Source organism: Phyllobates terribilis, unplaced genomic scaffold (genome assembly GCF_046119375.1).
Source record: "Phyllobates terribilis strain yellow unplaced genomic scaffold, ASM4611937v1 Scaffold_2__4_contigs__length_985480577, whole genome shotgun sequence".
NCBI classification, from domain to species: domain Eukaryota; kingdom Metazoa; phylum Chordata; class Amphibia; order Anura; family Dendrobatidae; genus Phyllobates; species Phyllobates terribilis.
The window spans coordinates 193,017,868-193,032,427 of record NW_027362762.1 but is presented as its reverse complement, the minus strand read 5'-3'; the positions used below and the strand labels follow the sequence as shown (position 1 = coordinate 193,032,427).

Below are 14,560 nucleotides of genomic sequence, written 5' to 3'. Positions count from 1 at the left end.
AGATTAAGCGTCCTGCACGCACTTTTTGTAACCATGCAGAATTTGACAGCATTTTTCAAAAGCAGTGGGAGCATCCAGAAAAGCGCTTTACAGGAAAGATCCTCCCGTCTCTCACCTTTCCGCCAAGACGGTACTGTCTCTTCTGGATGGTTCCTCCCTTAAGGATACCACGGATAGACAAGTTGAGGCCCTCACCAAGTCATCCTTTGAGGCTGCGGGCACCTCCCTCTGCCCTTCCTTCGCCTCAACCTGGGTATCAAAAGCGGTGTCCGCCTGGGCCAAACAGCTCATACAGGGCATCCTAGCAGGCGCCTCCCCGGACGATCTGGCCGACTTAGCTGATGAGATCGGCCATGCCGGAAAATATCTACTTACGGCGTCCCTCGACTCCGCTGCATGCTCAGCCCGGGTTTCCAGTAATCTCGTTGCCTTACGTAGAATTCTTTGGCTTAAAGCCTGGAACGCCGACCCGGCTTCCAAAAGATCTCTAACTCCTCTTCCTTTTCAAGGTTCCAGGCTGTTTGGATCCAAGCTAGATCAGATCATCTCTGATGCTACTGGGGGTAAGAGCACCTCTCTCCCCCAGCCCATACCCAAACGCCCTTTTCCTAGGAGACGCCCCCTTCAATTCCGGTCCTTTCGTCAGTTCGCTCAACCGAACCCCTCCTCTCAACAGGACCGTACTCCAGCACAGCAGGACAGTCGTAGACCTTCCTTTAGGCCCACGCCTAACTGGCGCCCAAAGAGTCGCTCCTCCAAGTTCTCTGGATCACGATCACAATCCAACAGGTTTTCCTCAACATGACGGGTCACTCCCACCTGGGACTTCTCCCAGGGTGGGCGGCCGTCTCCTTCTGTTCACAGATTCTTGGCTCCCGGCAATAGAAGATGCCTGGGTAAAAGAAATTGTGACTTCCGGCTACAAAATCGAGTTCGATTCCAGCCCACGATCACGCTTTCTCAGGTCCCACCCCCCACAACCATCTCTGCTTCCCGGTTTCCTCCAAGCCATCACCTCCCTTCTGCGCTCAGGAGTCAGTCCCGGTTCCCGTTCAGGAAAGGTTTTCCGTTTTTTACTCAAATCTCTTCGTCGTCCCAAAAAAGGACGGCTCACTACGTCCGATTCTGGACCTCAAACAGCTAAACCGACATGTACGCATCCGACAGTTCAGGATGGGGTCCCTCAGGTCGGTAATCTCCTCGATGGAGGCCGGGGAATATCTATGTTCAGTGGACATTCAGGATGCATACCTTCACTTCCCAATCTGCGCGTCACATCAGAAGTTCCTACGCTTTTCCTTCAAGAACGCGCATTACCAGTTCACTGCCCTCCCCTTCGGCCTCGCCACAGCCCCGAGGGTTTTCACGAAGGTGATGGCAATAGTTATGGCCATTCTTCGAACAAGGGGAATTGTAATCATCCCCTACCTCGACGACCTGTTAATCAAAGGCCCCACTTTCAAGGACTGTCTCCACAGCCTACAGATCACATTGAACACTCTCTCCCGGTTAAGCTGGCTGATCAACACGGACAAATCCTCCCTGGTCCCATGCCAACGCCTAACCTTCCTAGGGATGCAGTTCGACACGACCTGTGCCCGGGTCCTCCTTCCGAGGGAAAAGATAAACTCCCTACGACAAGCAATCCACATCCTCTCCGACCCAGGTCCACACTCCCTTCCCTATGCATGAGTGTCCTGGGAAAGATGGTAGCGGCCATGGAGGCAGTTCCTTTTGCCCAGTTCCATACCCGGTCCCTTCAACTAGCCCTTCTCTCAGCTAGGGACAAGAATCCGTCATCTCTAGATCGACGCATCAAGTTACCTCAAGTAAGACGGTCGCTAACCTGGTGGTCCCGCCCTTCTTCCTTCAGACCCGGGAGATGATTCCTTCCGCTTCGCTGGCAGGTGGTCACGACCGATGCCAGCCTCATCGGTTTGGTAGGCAGTTTTCCTACAACACACGGTCCAGGGTCGGTGGAGTTCCCACGAAGTCTCCCTTCCCATCAACATTCTGGAGATAAGGGCGATTTACCTGGCGTTGCGTCACTGGCAGAAGATCCTGGCAGGGTCCCCAGTCCGGGTACAATCGGACAATGCCACGGCCGTGGCATACATAAACCATCAGGGAGGAACGCGCAGCAAGCCCTTTTTAAAAGAGGTGGCAAGAGTGCTACTTTGGGCCGAGAAAACGGTCCCGGCAATCTCAGCAGTCCACATTCCAGGGGTCGACAATTGGGCGGCCGACTTCCTCAGTTGGCAGGGCCTCGCCTCAGGAGAATGGTCTCTCCATCCCGAGGTGTTTCACCAAATCTGCTTGCGGTGGGGCACGCCGGACGTTGACCTCATGGCGTCCCGGTTAAACCACAAGGTCCCATCCTTTGTAGCTCGGTCCCGCAATCCACTAGCAATCGCTCAGGACGCGCTAGTCATATCATGGTCACAGTTCCAACTGCCCTATCTCTTTCCACCTCTACCTTTGATCCCTCGAGTCATCAAAAAGGTCAAGACAGAGGGAGTACCAGTTCTCCTAGTAGAACCCCCAGATTGGCCCAGACGCGTCTGGTACGCAGATCTGGTATATCTGCTTGTCGACTCCCCCTGGAGACTACCAGACCGTCCGGACCTCCTCTCTCAGGGTCCTATTCTTCATCAGAGTTCTCGTTCTCTGAATTTGATGGTATGGCCGTTGAGGCCGCGGTGTTGAAGACGGCGGGCTTTACTGACAATGTCATTCAGACCCTAATTAACGCCAGAAAACCCGCTACCTCGCGCATATACCACAGAACTTGGAGAGCCTTTTTTCGTCACTGCAAACAAGATCAACTGACTCCTATGTCCTTTTCTTTGCCAGTCATTTTGGCTTTTCTTCAGTCTGGCCTTAAGGCGGGACTATCTCTCAGCACTCTCAAGGGCCAAGTTTCGGCCTTGTCCATTCTATTCCAACGTAGCTTAGCTAGCCGTCCTCAGGTCAGGACCTTTCTACAAGGGGTGGCCCACCTGGCGCCCCCCTATCGCCCTCCAGTGGAACCATGGGACCTTAATATGGTCCTAAGCGTCCTACAACAGCCTCCTTTTGAACCCATTCAGGACATTCCAGCCTCTCTCCTTTCCTGGTGGCTGTTACCTCTAATAGAAGGGTCGCAGAACTCGCAGCCCTCTCTTGTCGGTCGCCTTTTCTGGTATTCCATCAAGACAAGGTAGTGCTCAGGCCGGTGCCTTCCTTTTTGCCAAAAGTGGTTTCCGCTTTTCACATTAATGAGCACATCGTTTTGCCTTCCTTTTGCCCTGCTCCAGTGCATCCACGGGAGAAGTCTCTGCACAAACTGGACCTGGTCAGAGCTCTACGTGTGTACCTTTCCAGAACGGCCTCCCTTCGGCGCTCGGATGCCCTTTTTGTCATCCCTGAGGGGCATCGCAAGGGTCTCCCTGCTTCCAAGTCAACCATCGCCCGTTGGATACGTTCGACCATCTTGGAGCCACATCGCATCTCGGGCAAACTTCCCCCTCCCGGAGTAAGGGCTCACTCCACCAGGGCGGTGGGGGCCTCTTGGGCGGTTCGCCATCAGGCTTCGGCCTCTCAAATCTGCAAGGCCGCAACGTGGTCTTCTCTTCACACCTTTTCAAGGTTTTACAAGGTCCACACTTATTCTTCGGCTGATGCCAGTCTTGGACGGAAGGTCCTGCAGGCGGCAGTTGCCGAAGTCTGACCTAGTCTGTGACTATCTTCTGTTCTCCCACCCAAGGGACTGCTTTGGGACGTCCCATGGTCCTGTGTCCCCCAATGAAGCGATAAAGAAAGAGGGATTTTTGGGTACTCACCGTAAAATCTCTTTCTTGGAGCCTTCATTGGGGGACACAGCACCCTCCCTGTGTTTGGACCTATGTCCTGTTGGCCCTGTTGGGCATCTCATTTAGTTTTTCACAGTTGTGCCCCATTGGGCATTACATAGTTGGTTTTTATTGTGCTTCTCCTACTGCTCTAGCCACTAACTGGTGAGCTTGGTGCCTGTAGGCGGGTGCATACTGCGGAGGAGGAGCTATTTTCCTTTTTTTTGCATAGTGTCAACCTCCTAGCGACAGCAGCATACACCCATGGTCCTGTGTCCCCCAATGAAGGCTCCAAGAAAGAGATTTTACGGTGAGTACCCAAAAATCCCTCTTTTTGGAACTACCATAGAAGTGATTGAATTGAGCCTCACATGTTTAGCCACCTCTCCATTCCCGATGGCTTGTTATTAGGCCCATACTCTGAATAGATACGAGTCCCTGAAGTGAGGCCCAAATCTATCAGCCGTGTATGGCATATCCTGAGATGGCAATAACCCTTTAACAGCATTTGTGTTTAATTCCTATAACTTTATATACCTGTACTTTATAGACCATCTACACCTTATAACAAGTCAAAAAGGGGTCATCGGGAGGAAGAACAAGAGGATCTGACAAAAGATATGGATGAGCCATCCCCAGTGCCTAATGTAGAAGAAGTTACACTCCCAAAAACGGGTATTTTTCTTTTTGTTACATGTATCTGTATATAAAATTTGTCAACTGACTACATGTATAAGGCCTCATTCAGAAGTTAGTTTCTTACATCCATGTTCTGCCAGTGTTTTTCACATCTAGCTCTCATATGATATGCAGATTGTGCTTAGCGCCTCACGTTGGTCTGCATTGATCATTGCTGATCAGAGGGAGAACTGTGCAGCTTCTGAGCGGTCTGTCCAGTCCTGTCGGAAGCTGACACTCCTGGGCTTCCCTAACTGCGACTATTAAACAGGATAAAAAGTTCAATGTATAGTCCCAAAATAAGATATATTCTTGGAGTATATAATATTACCCACAGATATGTATTTCTTCTTTTTCTAGTTAATACCAAGAAAGATTCTGAATCTGCCCCAGTGAAAGGTGGCACAGTGACTGACCTAGGTGAGTTTGTACACTACTTTTCTGATTTCGATAGTCTTTAAGTCAAATATTTTTTAGCATCTTATGTTAACCAGTCTGAGCACTTAATTAAGTAATTCATTATTTTACCTTTACTAAAAAGATATATAAGCAACAATCTGTTAGCTCAGAGCAACAATACCATTAATACTATCACCTTTTATATATATATTTTTCCTAACAGATGAACAGGAAGATGAGAGTATGGATGCTATCACTAAGGTCCGTGTTACACAAGTTGACATTTTGACATTACTCTGCTGCTACTTTTAATGTTGCCTTTTTGGCTCGATCCCCTGGTACAAAGGAGAACAAAGCTTAAAAATGTATGAACACTCAAAATACATGATATATATATCTTTGTTGTCAAATCTGCTCAGAATCTTAAGTAATACTGCTGGAAATGCATGTAAAATTAGTTTTCTTTTTTTGTTTTATTCTCATGATTAAAAAAAATCTACATTGAATAATGGCAGATTTTGTGCTGAAAAGCCACAGATTAACTGCACTGAACTTCAGAGGAGTCAATCTACGTGGTGCATTCTGCTGTGGATTTCATTGTTTAAAAGTGGCCTGAAACAACTGTTTATGAACTTGCTTATTTCAGTTTATAATTTTTCTACTATTCAGTAACATTCAGTCATTTCAAAATAAATTTTATATCTACCCTTCTAGTTTAATGTTGTGAACTATGAGCATAGAGGCTTGAACTTCGTACGAACAATAGAAGTATAGTGTAAATCACTATAATAACTGACATAAAGCATATCGGCATATCATGGGAATACACAGCCCAAAATGAAAACTGGGATGGTGGGCTTTAAAAGTTGCATTTATGATAACATTTTTAGCTATAAAAAATGCAAATATATCTAAGCACTCAAACTTCTCCATGTAGCTGGATCTCTTTCCTATTTTGGCAGGACCAGACCCGTGTAAACAAGGCCTGAGCATGCTTTTTTTTCTTCTTCCTCCTAGGAAGAAGAAGAGAGCCCTACAGGGATCAAAAGTGAACAAGTGAAGACCTCTGATCTTCATGAAGATAATGTAACTGAACAAACACACCACATTATCATCCCCAGCTATGCTGCATGGTTTGATTATAATAGGTAACAAAAGGGTGTTTCATTTTTATTTCTATATATAATTTTATCACAATGCGTTTCATTTTTGCCTTTCATTGGAATTTCTTCTGCAGTGTACATGCTATTGAGCGAAGAGCACTACCTGAGTTTTTCAATGGCAAGAACAAGTCTAAAACGCCGGAGATGTGAGTGCTACCTAATTGTATGCTATTGTTCTTGGCCCAGTTTTTTTTCATTTCTATTAACTGCTCATCTAAATCGTTATTCCCGTAGATGGATATTGTCAGATAGTAAAAACAAGCACTTCCGCAAGTTACTGCTTCTTAAAATTTATAGCCGTTCTTAAGATATTAAAGGGGTTGTCCAGTGAAAACAAGTTGTCAACTATCTACAAGTCGGTGGGGTCCAACAGCTGGGCCCTGCACCAATTGGTAGAACGGGGAGCTTTTATACACATTGGAGTGGACACTCTCAAACGCTGCTTCATTCGTCCCCAGTGGGGCTGCATGCGCTGTGCTCGTTTTTTTCCTGCAGCCCCATAGAGAATAAATGGTGCGGCGACACCCTGCCACTGCTTTTCATTATTACAATAAAAATTCCCCATTTTGCCCATCGATGTGGGATTAGCAGTGGGACACACATCAATCAACAACTTATACCCTGTCATGTGATTAAGTGATAGCTTGTTTTCGCTGGACAAACCCCATTAACACTTAATTTTTCCTTTTGTTTACAGCTCGTTGCCTTGGAGATCGACCACCACTGCTATCTAGCTTGTAAGCAGTTAGCTGAAGCTTGGGAAGTAAAAGATTAGGAGGTAACAACACACTTCAGCGATCCCAGCCCGCTTCAAAACAGTGTTTATAAGCTCAAGAGAAAAGAGCTTGTAAACACTGTTTAACAACAGGGTATGTTTTGTTGTCTAGCCGCAGTGGTCGGTCTCCAAGGCAACGAGTTCTAAAGAAAAGATAAGTATTAATGTCTCAAATGGCTGAAAAATGTAATAAGTAGTAAATTGCTAGAATTTATAAGCACTATCCAACAATACCCATTTATGAAGATGGGAATGAACCTTTAAAGAAAACCTGTCAGATTGAATTTAGATTCCAAACTGCAGACATCATGTTATAGAGCAGGAAAAACTGAGCCGAGTAATATATACTTTTTTGGGGAAAGGTTTAGGAGCCCAGTAGGTGGTCTTATACCGATATTAACAGCTTTTCTGACTGATGGCTATTTTTTAATGGATTAGAGAGACTGTCCCCCCCCCCTAACTCCTTAGCATAGAAAGAGAAGGAAATAGAAGTTAAGTTGCATTGTTTTCCTCATACCTATATATCAATTTAATCCTAAGATAAAAACAAAATGAGCAAATACCCTGCAGTAAATAAATAGCAATAGTGCATGAAAATAACATAGGGTACTTAGTAAACGTGATTTTGATCAAAAAAACGTAAAAGCCATCCCACCACGTCAAGGTGACCCTATTAGGAATGGTCCTAACCGCTAGTATTAAAACCTTACCATATGTCAAATGACGTGAATGTGAATAAGGGTCGAGCAGGACCGTCACCACGACTAATGGACACCCAGCCATGTCCAGCTCAAGGAGAAGGGAGGCCAGGCCCTTACCAGCACAGAGAGCAAAAACCTGAACGAAATGAACTGGAATATAAGTTGGTGTACATGCAGCGTGTAGGTGCATGTTCACACTGTCCACTAAACAGACAAAGCCGACTATCTGCTCAGCTCATTGTCCACAAACGGGAGAGTATTTACAATTTGACAGGTTCCCTTTAAGGTGCTAATCTCTTAAGTTTTGAAGAATGAATGCCTAATGTTTATTTTTTGTGCATGTAACAATTCGGTATGTGAACATTGAGACGCGGTATTTTCTCTTCACTAGATATTTAGCATATCGAAACTTCATGATTGACACCTATCGGCTCAATCCTCAGGAATACCTTACTTCAACAGCGTGCCGCCGCAACTTGGCAGGGGATGTCTGTGCTATTATGAGGTGCGAGTGACAGGTGGTACTAATGCTAAAAGGGCTAAAGAGCAGCGATGAAAGTTGCAATTTATATGCAACCCTTTTTTGGCTATTGGTAGTATGTGACTAGAGAATTTTTTATTTTATTCTTGATTGTTGCAGGGTTCATGCTTTCTTGGAGCAGTGGGGTCTAATCAACTATCAGGTTGATGCTGAGAGTCGCCCTACACCCATGGGACCACCACCTACTTCTCATTTCCATGTTTTAGCTGACACCCCATCAGGGTTGGTACCACTGCAACCCAAAACACCACAGGTGAATTTCCCCTTTGTAGCATCATATCTAGTTGTATTTTTTGTATGGAAATAAGGTTACATAGGTTGAAAAAAAGACATTAGTTGAACTTGTTGGACCTTTCTGACATTAGTTTATCCGTCTGTTACATTATCATTATAACTTGAAGGCATAAATAACTGGTATATCTCAGGCTCTGTTCACACATGCTTCAGAGTCTCTGTAACAGATTCTGGTTTACCTGCAGCACTGTTTTTCCTGCCGGAACTACAGATGTCTTAGTGGAGCCTGATGGACCCCATTATGTCAATAGGGTTTGCCACATGACCGATCCGGCTGAGCATTGTGACTTCTGTTAACCCCCTCATCTTAAAACCCCCTCATTATACTTTGCTTCTCATCTTTTCTTCTCCAGACCCCTGCGTCACAACAGATGCTGAATTTCCCTGACAAAAATAAAGAAAAACCAACTGACCTACAAAACTTTGGGCTTCGAACCGATATGTACAGTAAGAAGAACACCACCTCCAAGGTAAGCTGACAGTTCAGCCATATAAGTCTTACTTTAACCGGTTCCCGACCGCCCACTGTAGATAAACGTCGGCGCTTGCCGGGCTCTGTGCAGCGCCGACGTTTAAAAACGGTGGGTGGTCTCGCAGCGCTAAGGACCCCCAGGGTCCTGCAAGCGCTGCGATTCCGGTGCAGAGCGTTAGCTCTGACAGGGGACATCATCGGGACCTGATTAGATCAGGTCCCAGTGATGTTAACCCTTAGCTGTCTTCTATATGCTGTGATCTATTGTGATCGCGGCATATAGGAGACAGCAGGAGGAGAGGGGGTCGTCAACTTACCTCTCCGAAGACCTCCGAGTCCTTCCAGGACCTGGGGTTGCTATGGCAGCTGGAGGTCACATGACCGACTCCAGCTCTGCCATATATGGTGTCCTGTCTGGCTCAGCTGCAGCTGTAGCCAGACAGGAGACTGACTGAAACAGTCAGGGAAGATCTCATGTAATGTAATATATGTCTATTACATTACATGAGATCAGAGATCAGAAAAATAAAAATTAATGTCCCATACAGGGACTAAGAAAGAAAAAATGTGAAAAAAAGTAAAAAAAAAAGTTTTTAAACTATTAATAAAAAAATCACAAAATAAATAAAAATAAATAAATAAAATATTAAACCAATAAATCCGTATATTTTTACAAAACCAAAAAAAGTACACATATTTGGTATCGCCGCGTCCGAAACAACCCGAGCTATAAAACTGTCACACTAATTAACTCCTTCTGTGCACACCGTAATAAAAATAAATAAAAAACGGAGCAAAAAAATATGCTTTTTCATCATATTGCCAAACAAAAAGTGGAAAAAAATGCGATCAAAAAACAAAATAGAAATAAAAATGGTACCACTGAAAACGTCATCTTGTTACGCAAAAAAAAAGCCGCCATACAGCTCCATCAGCCGAAAAATAAAAAAGTTATAGCGCTCAGAATAAAGCAATGCAAAAAAAATATTTTTTTCTATAAAATAGTTTTATTGTGTAAAAGCGCCAAAACATAAAAAAAATACAGTAAGTGTAGTATCGCTGTAAACGTACTGACCCGAAGAATAACACTGCCTGATCACTTTTACCACACGCAGAACGGCATAAAAAAAAAACTCAAAAAACAATTCCTGAATTGTTTGTTTTTGTTAATTTTACTTCCCAAAAAACGGAATAGAAAGCGATCAAAAAATGTCACGTCCCCAAAAATGGTACCAATAAAAATGTCAACTCGTCCCGCAAAAAACAAGCCGTCACATGACTCTGTCGGCCGAAATATGGAAAAATTATAGCTCTCAAAATATGGTGATGCAAAAACTAGATTTTGCAAAAAAAGCGTCTTTTAGTGTGTGACAGCTGTCAGTCATAAAAACCCGATATCAATCTGGTATCTCTGTAATCACACCGACCCGAAGAATAAAGTAATCTAATCAGTTATATCACACTAGGAACGGCGTAAAAAATAAATAAAACCAATTCTTCACCTGCTACTGATTTGTTTATTATGTCCCCAAAGATCCCAGTAAGGCTCTGCCCACATTTATCCTGTGCTCTGCGCTGAGCACTTACACCAGAGTTTCCGTGTAAATCTCTGAAATACATGATTCAGCCGGAACCCATGACGGAAGATTCCCTGTAATGAGACAGATATAGGCCACTGTGGACGCCGTCTAGCCTGGGATCCCACGGTGTCATTTGTTTTAGGCGTGCATAAAAGTGCGGTTGGCCACAGTTTTGTGCACTTCTGAAAAAAAGGACACCGCTACACAGAGGCCAGACGGTGTCCAGAGTAACTCTGCTGCCTCATTACAGTGAATGGATCCTGCAGGGGTTTCATCTGAATTACATCACTTGGAAATTTAGATGGAAACCCCGATGTAAGTGCTCAGCCTAGAGCGCCGGATAAATGTTACGTAAAATGTTCCCAATAAAAGCTTCAACTCAGTCCTCAAAAAAAGCTAGTCCCCACTCAGGTCCGTCATCTGTTAAAAATATAAGGGACTTCCAAGTTACTGGTAGCAGAAAGGCTCTGGAAAAGCAAAATGACCCTTGCCCCCCAAAAGAAATTCAGAAAATTTTGTGCTCCCAAATCCAAATGCCTATTCTACAATAATTTGTTCTCCAATTGTCAAATAGCGCTCCGTCCCCCCCAGATCTCACCGTATGGCTAAGCGGTACGATACAGCCACATATGGGGTATTGACACTTTTAGAAGAAATTGTGTGACACATTTTGGCACCATTTTTACCCATTGCCCTGTTTGAAAATGTAAAATCTGAGGGTAAAACATTTTTTTGTGGTAAAAATATAATTATGATTTTTTCACTGCCCAATGGTATAAATTTAAAAATTAAAAAATACTCACTACTTCCCTAGATCAATTCCTTGAGAGGTGTAGTTTACAAAATGGGGTCATTTGTGGAGGTTTCTGCTGTTTTGGCATGTCAGCGACTCTTCAAATGTGACATGGTGTCTGCTGCCTATCCCAGCCAACATAGCGCTCCTTTCTCTTTCGAACCTTGCCGTACACCAAAGCAGTGGTTTTCCCCCACATATGGGGTATCGGCGTACTCAGGAGAAATTGTACAACAAATTTCATGGTGCAATTTCTCCGTTTATCCTTATGATAATGCAAAATTAGGGGATGAAAAACATTTTTTATGGGAAAAATGTGAAAATTTTATTTTCACGGCTCAATATTATAAACTTCTGTGAAGCAGCTGGGGGTGCAAGGTGCTCACCACACATCTAGATAAGTTCCCTAAGGGGTCTAGTTTCCAAAATGGTGGCACTTGTGGGGGGTTTCCGCTGTTTAGACACATTAGGGGCTCCACAAATGTGACATGGCGTCCGCTAATTATTCAAACAAATTTTACATTCAAAAAGTCAAATGGCGCTCCTTCCCTTTCAAACCCTGCCGTGTGCCCAAACAGTGGTTTTCCCTCACATATGGGGTATCAGCGTGTTCAGGAGAAATTGCACAACAAACTTCATGGTGCAATTTATCCTGTTACCCTTATGATAATACAAAATTAGAGAATGAAAAAGATTTTTTGTGGGAAAAATGTGAAAATTTTATTTTTACAGCTCAATATTATAAACTTCTGTGAAGCACCTTGGGGTTCAAGGTGCTCACCACACATCTAGATAAGTTCCCTAAGGGGTCTAGTTTCCAAAATGGTGTGGGGGGTTTCCACTGTTTAGGCACATCAGGAGCTCTCCAAACGCAACATGGCGTCTGCTAATTATTCAGACAAATTTTACATTCAAAAAGTCTAATGGCGCTCCTTCCCTTCCGAACCCTGCAGTGCGCCCAAACAGTGGTTTTCCCTCACATATGGGGTATCAGCACGCTCAAGAGAAATTGCACAAAAAAATTTGGGGTCCATTTTTTCCTGTTACCCCTGTGAAAATAAAAAAAATTGGGTCTAAAGTAACATTTTTGTGAAAAAAGTTAAATGTTAATTTTTTTTTTCCACATTCCAAAAATTCCTGTGAAGCACCTGAAGGGTTAATAAAGTTCTTGAATGTGGTTTTGAGCACCTTGAGGGGTGCAGTTTTTAGTATGGTGTCAATTTTGGGTATTTTCTGTCATAAAGACCCCTCAAAGTGACTTCAAATATGATGTGGTCCCTAAAAAAATGTTTTTGTAAATTTTCTAAATTTTCGCCAAATTTCCGATTTTTTCACAAATAAACGCAAGTTATATGGAAGAAATTTTACCACTATCATGAAGTACAATATGTCATGAAAAAACAGTCTCAGAATCAGGGGAATACGTTGAAGCGTTCCAGAGTAATTACTTCATAAAGTGACAGTGGTCAGAATTGAAAAAATTGGCCCGGTCACGAAGGCAAAAACAGGCTCTGGCGCGAAGTGGTTAAGAACTCGTGCAGACGACCATAAGCATAACACTGGTTGCATTCAGACCAATGTTACTCTATGGGGCTGTGCACATGACAGAGTCTAAGGAAAAAAATCGCAGCATGCTTGATTTGCATCCGATACTTTAATCACACTCAGAAATGCAAGTCAATGGAGAAAATCGGCCTGCACTCTGATGACATCTGACCGTGGTCAGATTTTCACAGACTGACCGAATGTAGAGGATGGAGACATGTTTTTTTTCATCTTCTCCACATCCAAGTAAATTGGATCACAATATGATCAAACTCTGATTAGCATAATCAGCCCAATTCTCTCTGGTGAGAGAAAGTATGGTGGTGTGACCCTAGCCTAATAAATACATAGAAAGTGTAGTCTAAAATATTCTTATGTCCTAACAAGCTTTAGGTCTGGTTGTTGCTTTTTTATCAGCATGTGTTTGATTGGTGTATCCTATTGGTATTGTCACATTATAGACCCATTTTAATTCCTAAAATAGAAGTTTTATTATATTATATAACACTGTCATTTTGCTTGGTACTATACATTACAAAGCATTTTATGGCAAGCACCTGCAGCGTACCGCTCAATGCACCAATGGAAGAACTGTATATATTATACATTACAGCACAGCCCTGCTTGCACAAATGTATGAAGTCCTCATTATTTACCGGACATTCTCAGGTAACAGCTTTCATTGTTTTATAGAGTAAATCTGCTGCAAGTGCAACGAGAGAGTGGACAGAACAAGAGACTCTTCTACTTCTGGAGGTGATATATGACAGTCACTCAAAATATAAGGCCATACTTCTTTGTGATGTTTTATAAGCCTGAGCTTTTAAATTACATTCTAGGCTCTAGAAATGTACAAAGACGACTGGAACAAAGTGTCTGAACATGTTGGCAGCCGGACTCAAGATGAATGTATCTTACACTTTCTGCGGCTGCCCATTGAGGACCCCTATTTGGAGGACTCTGAGGCATCTCTTGGGCCTCTGGCCTATCATCCTATACCATTCAGCCAGTCTGGTAACCCAGTCATGAGCACAGTAGCTTTCCTAGCATCTGTGGTGGACCCTCGTGTGGCATCTGCTGCTGCCAAATCGGCTCTTGGTAAGTTCTTTGTAATGAGGTAATTTAGATGGAGTAGAAATATTACTAAGGTTTATGCAATCTCCTAACAGATGAGTTTTCCAAGATGAAGGAAGAAGTTCCTACAGCATTGGTGGAAGCTCATGTTCGCAAAGTTGAAGATGCAGCCAAAATGACGGGTAAAGCTGATCCTAGTTATGGACTTGAGAGCAGTGGTATTGCTGGCACGAACTGTGAAGAAAATGACCGGATAGGTGAGTTTTGTTGTCTTTGCTGAAAATGATACTGTTATGTGACAGTAAGAGCAAACAGCACTGACCCATGTACTCTTTCACTCAGGAGCGGACACAGAAAGCAGAGGGCCTTTGTGCAAAAACAGTATGTGGGCCCCTTGTTTGCCAACTGTTCATTTTATTACAATGGGATGCAAGTCATAGTACTCCTTCATGACTTTCTAGGAGATCCCTTAGCTGTGTGATATTTAGCAGAGATGCAATTGAGGGCCATGTAACCATTGACTTAACATCTTGCATGCATCCTCATAATCTGTAGGGAGTGATTATAAGTTACTTTGAAGTTGACAGTGCCCCCGAACACCCCTCCGCATACTGAGCAGTTGCACATGCAGTAGATCCATTTACAATTGCTAACCCAACTATTGCAGGGGAGCATATATCATTGTGGAACCCCAGTAATATAGATGGTATTACAG

The 14,560-nt window shown here is 43.7% G+C and overlaps 1 protein-coding gene across 5 annotated transcripts in view; it reads left to right on the top strand.

Moving 5' to 3' along the window:
* Positions 1 to 14,560, top strand: part of SMARCC2 (SWI/SNF related BAF chromatin remodeling complex subunit C2) — an 86,176-nt gene that overhangs the window by 45,555 nt on the left and 26,061 nt on the right. For 4 of the 5 annotated variants that reach the window (XM_073663735.1, XM_073663734.1, XM_073663738.1 and 1 more), the window contains exons 11-22: positions 4,381 to 4,505; positions 4,869 to 4,928; positions 5,131 to 5,168; positions 5,925 to 6,055; positions 6,145 to 6,216; positions 7,938 to 8,051; positions 8,187 to 8,340; positions 8,735 to 8,851; positions 13,465 to 13,527; positions 13,611 to 13,869; positions 13,941 to 14,102; positions 14,188 to 14,226. In XM_073663735.1, the coding sequence (XP_073519836.1) occupies positions 4,381 to 4,505; positions 4,869 to 4,928; positions 5,131 to 5,168; positions 5,925 to 6,055; positions 6,145 to 6,216; positions 7,938 to 8,051; positions 8,187 to 8,340; positions 8,735 to 8,851; positions 13,465 to 13,527; positions 13,611 to 13,869; positions 13,941 to 14,102; positions 14,188 to 14,226 (1,334 nt within the window). The remainder of the gene's footprint in view (positions 1 to 4,380; positions 4,506 to 4,868; positions 4,929 to 5,130; positions 5,169 to 5,924; positions 6,056 to 6,144; positions 6,217 to 7,937; positions 8,052 to 8,186; positions 8,341 to 8,734; positions 8,852 to 13,464; positions 13,528 to 13,610; positions 13,870 to 13,940; positions 14,103 to 14,187; positions 14,227 to 14,560) is intronic. The other variant, XM_073663736.1, reaches the window with a different exon arrangement.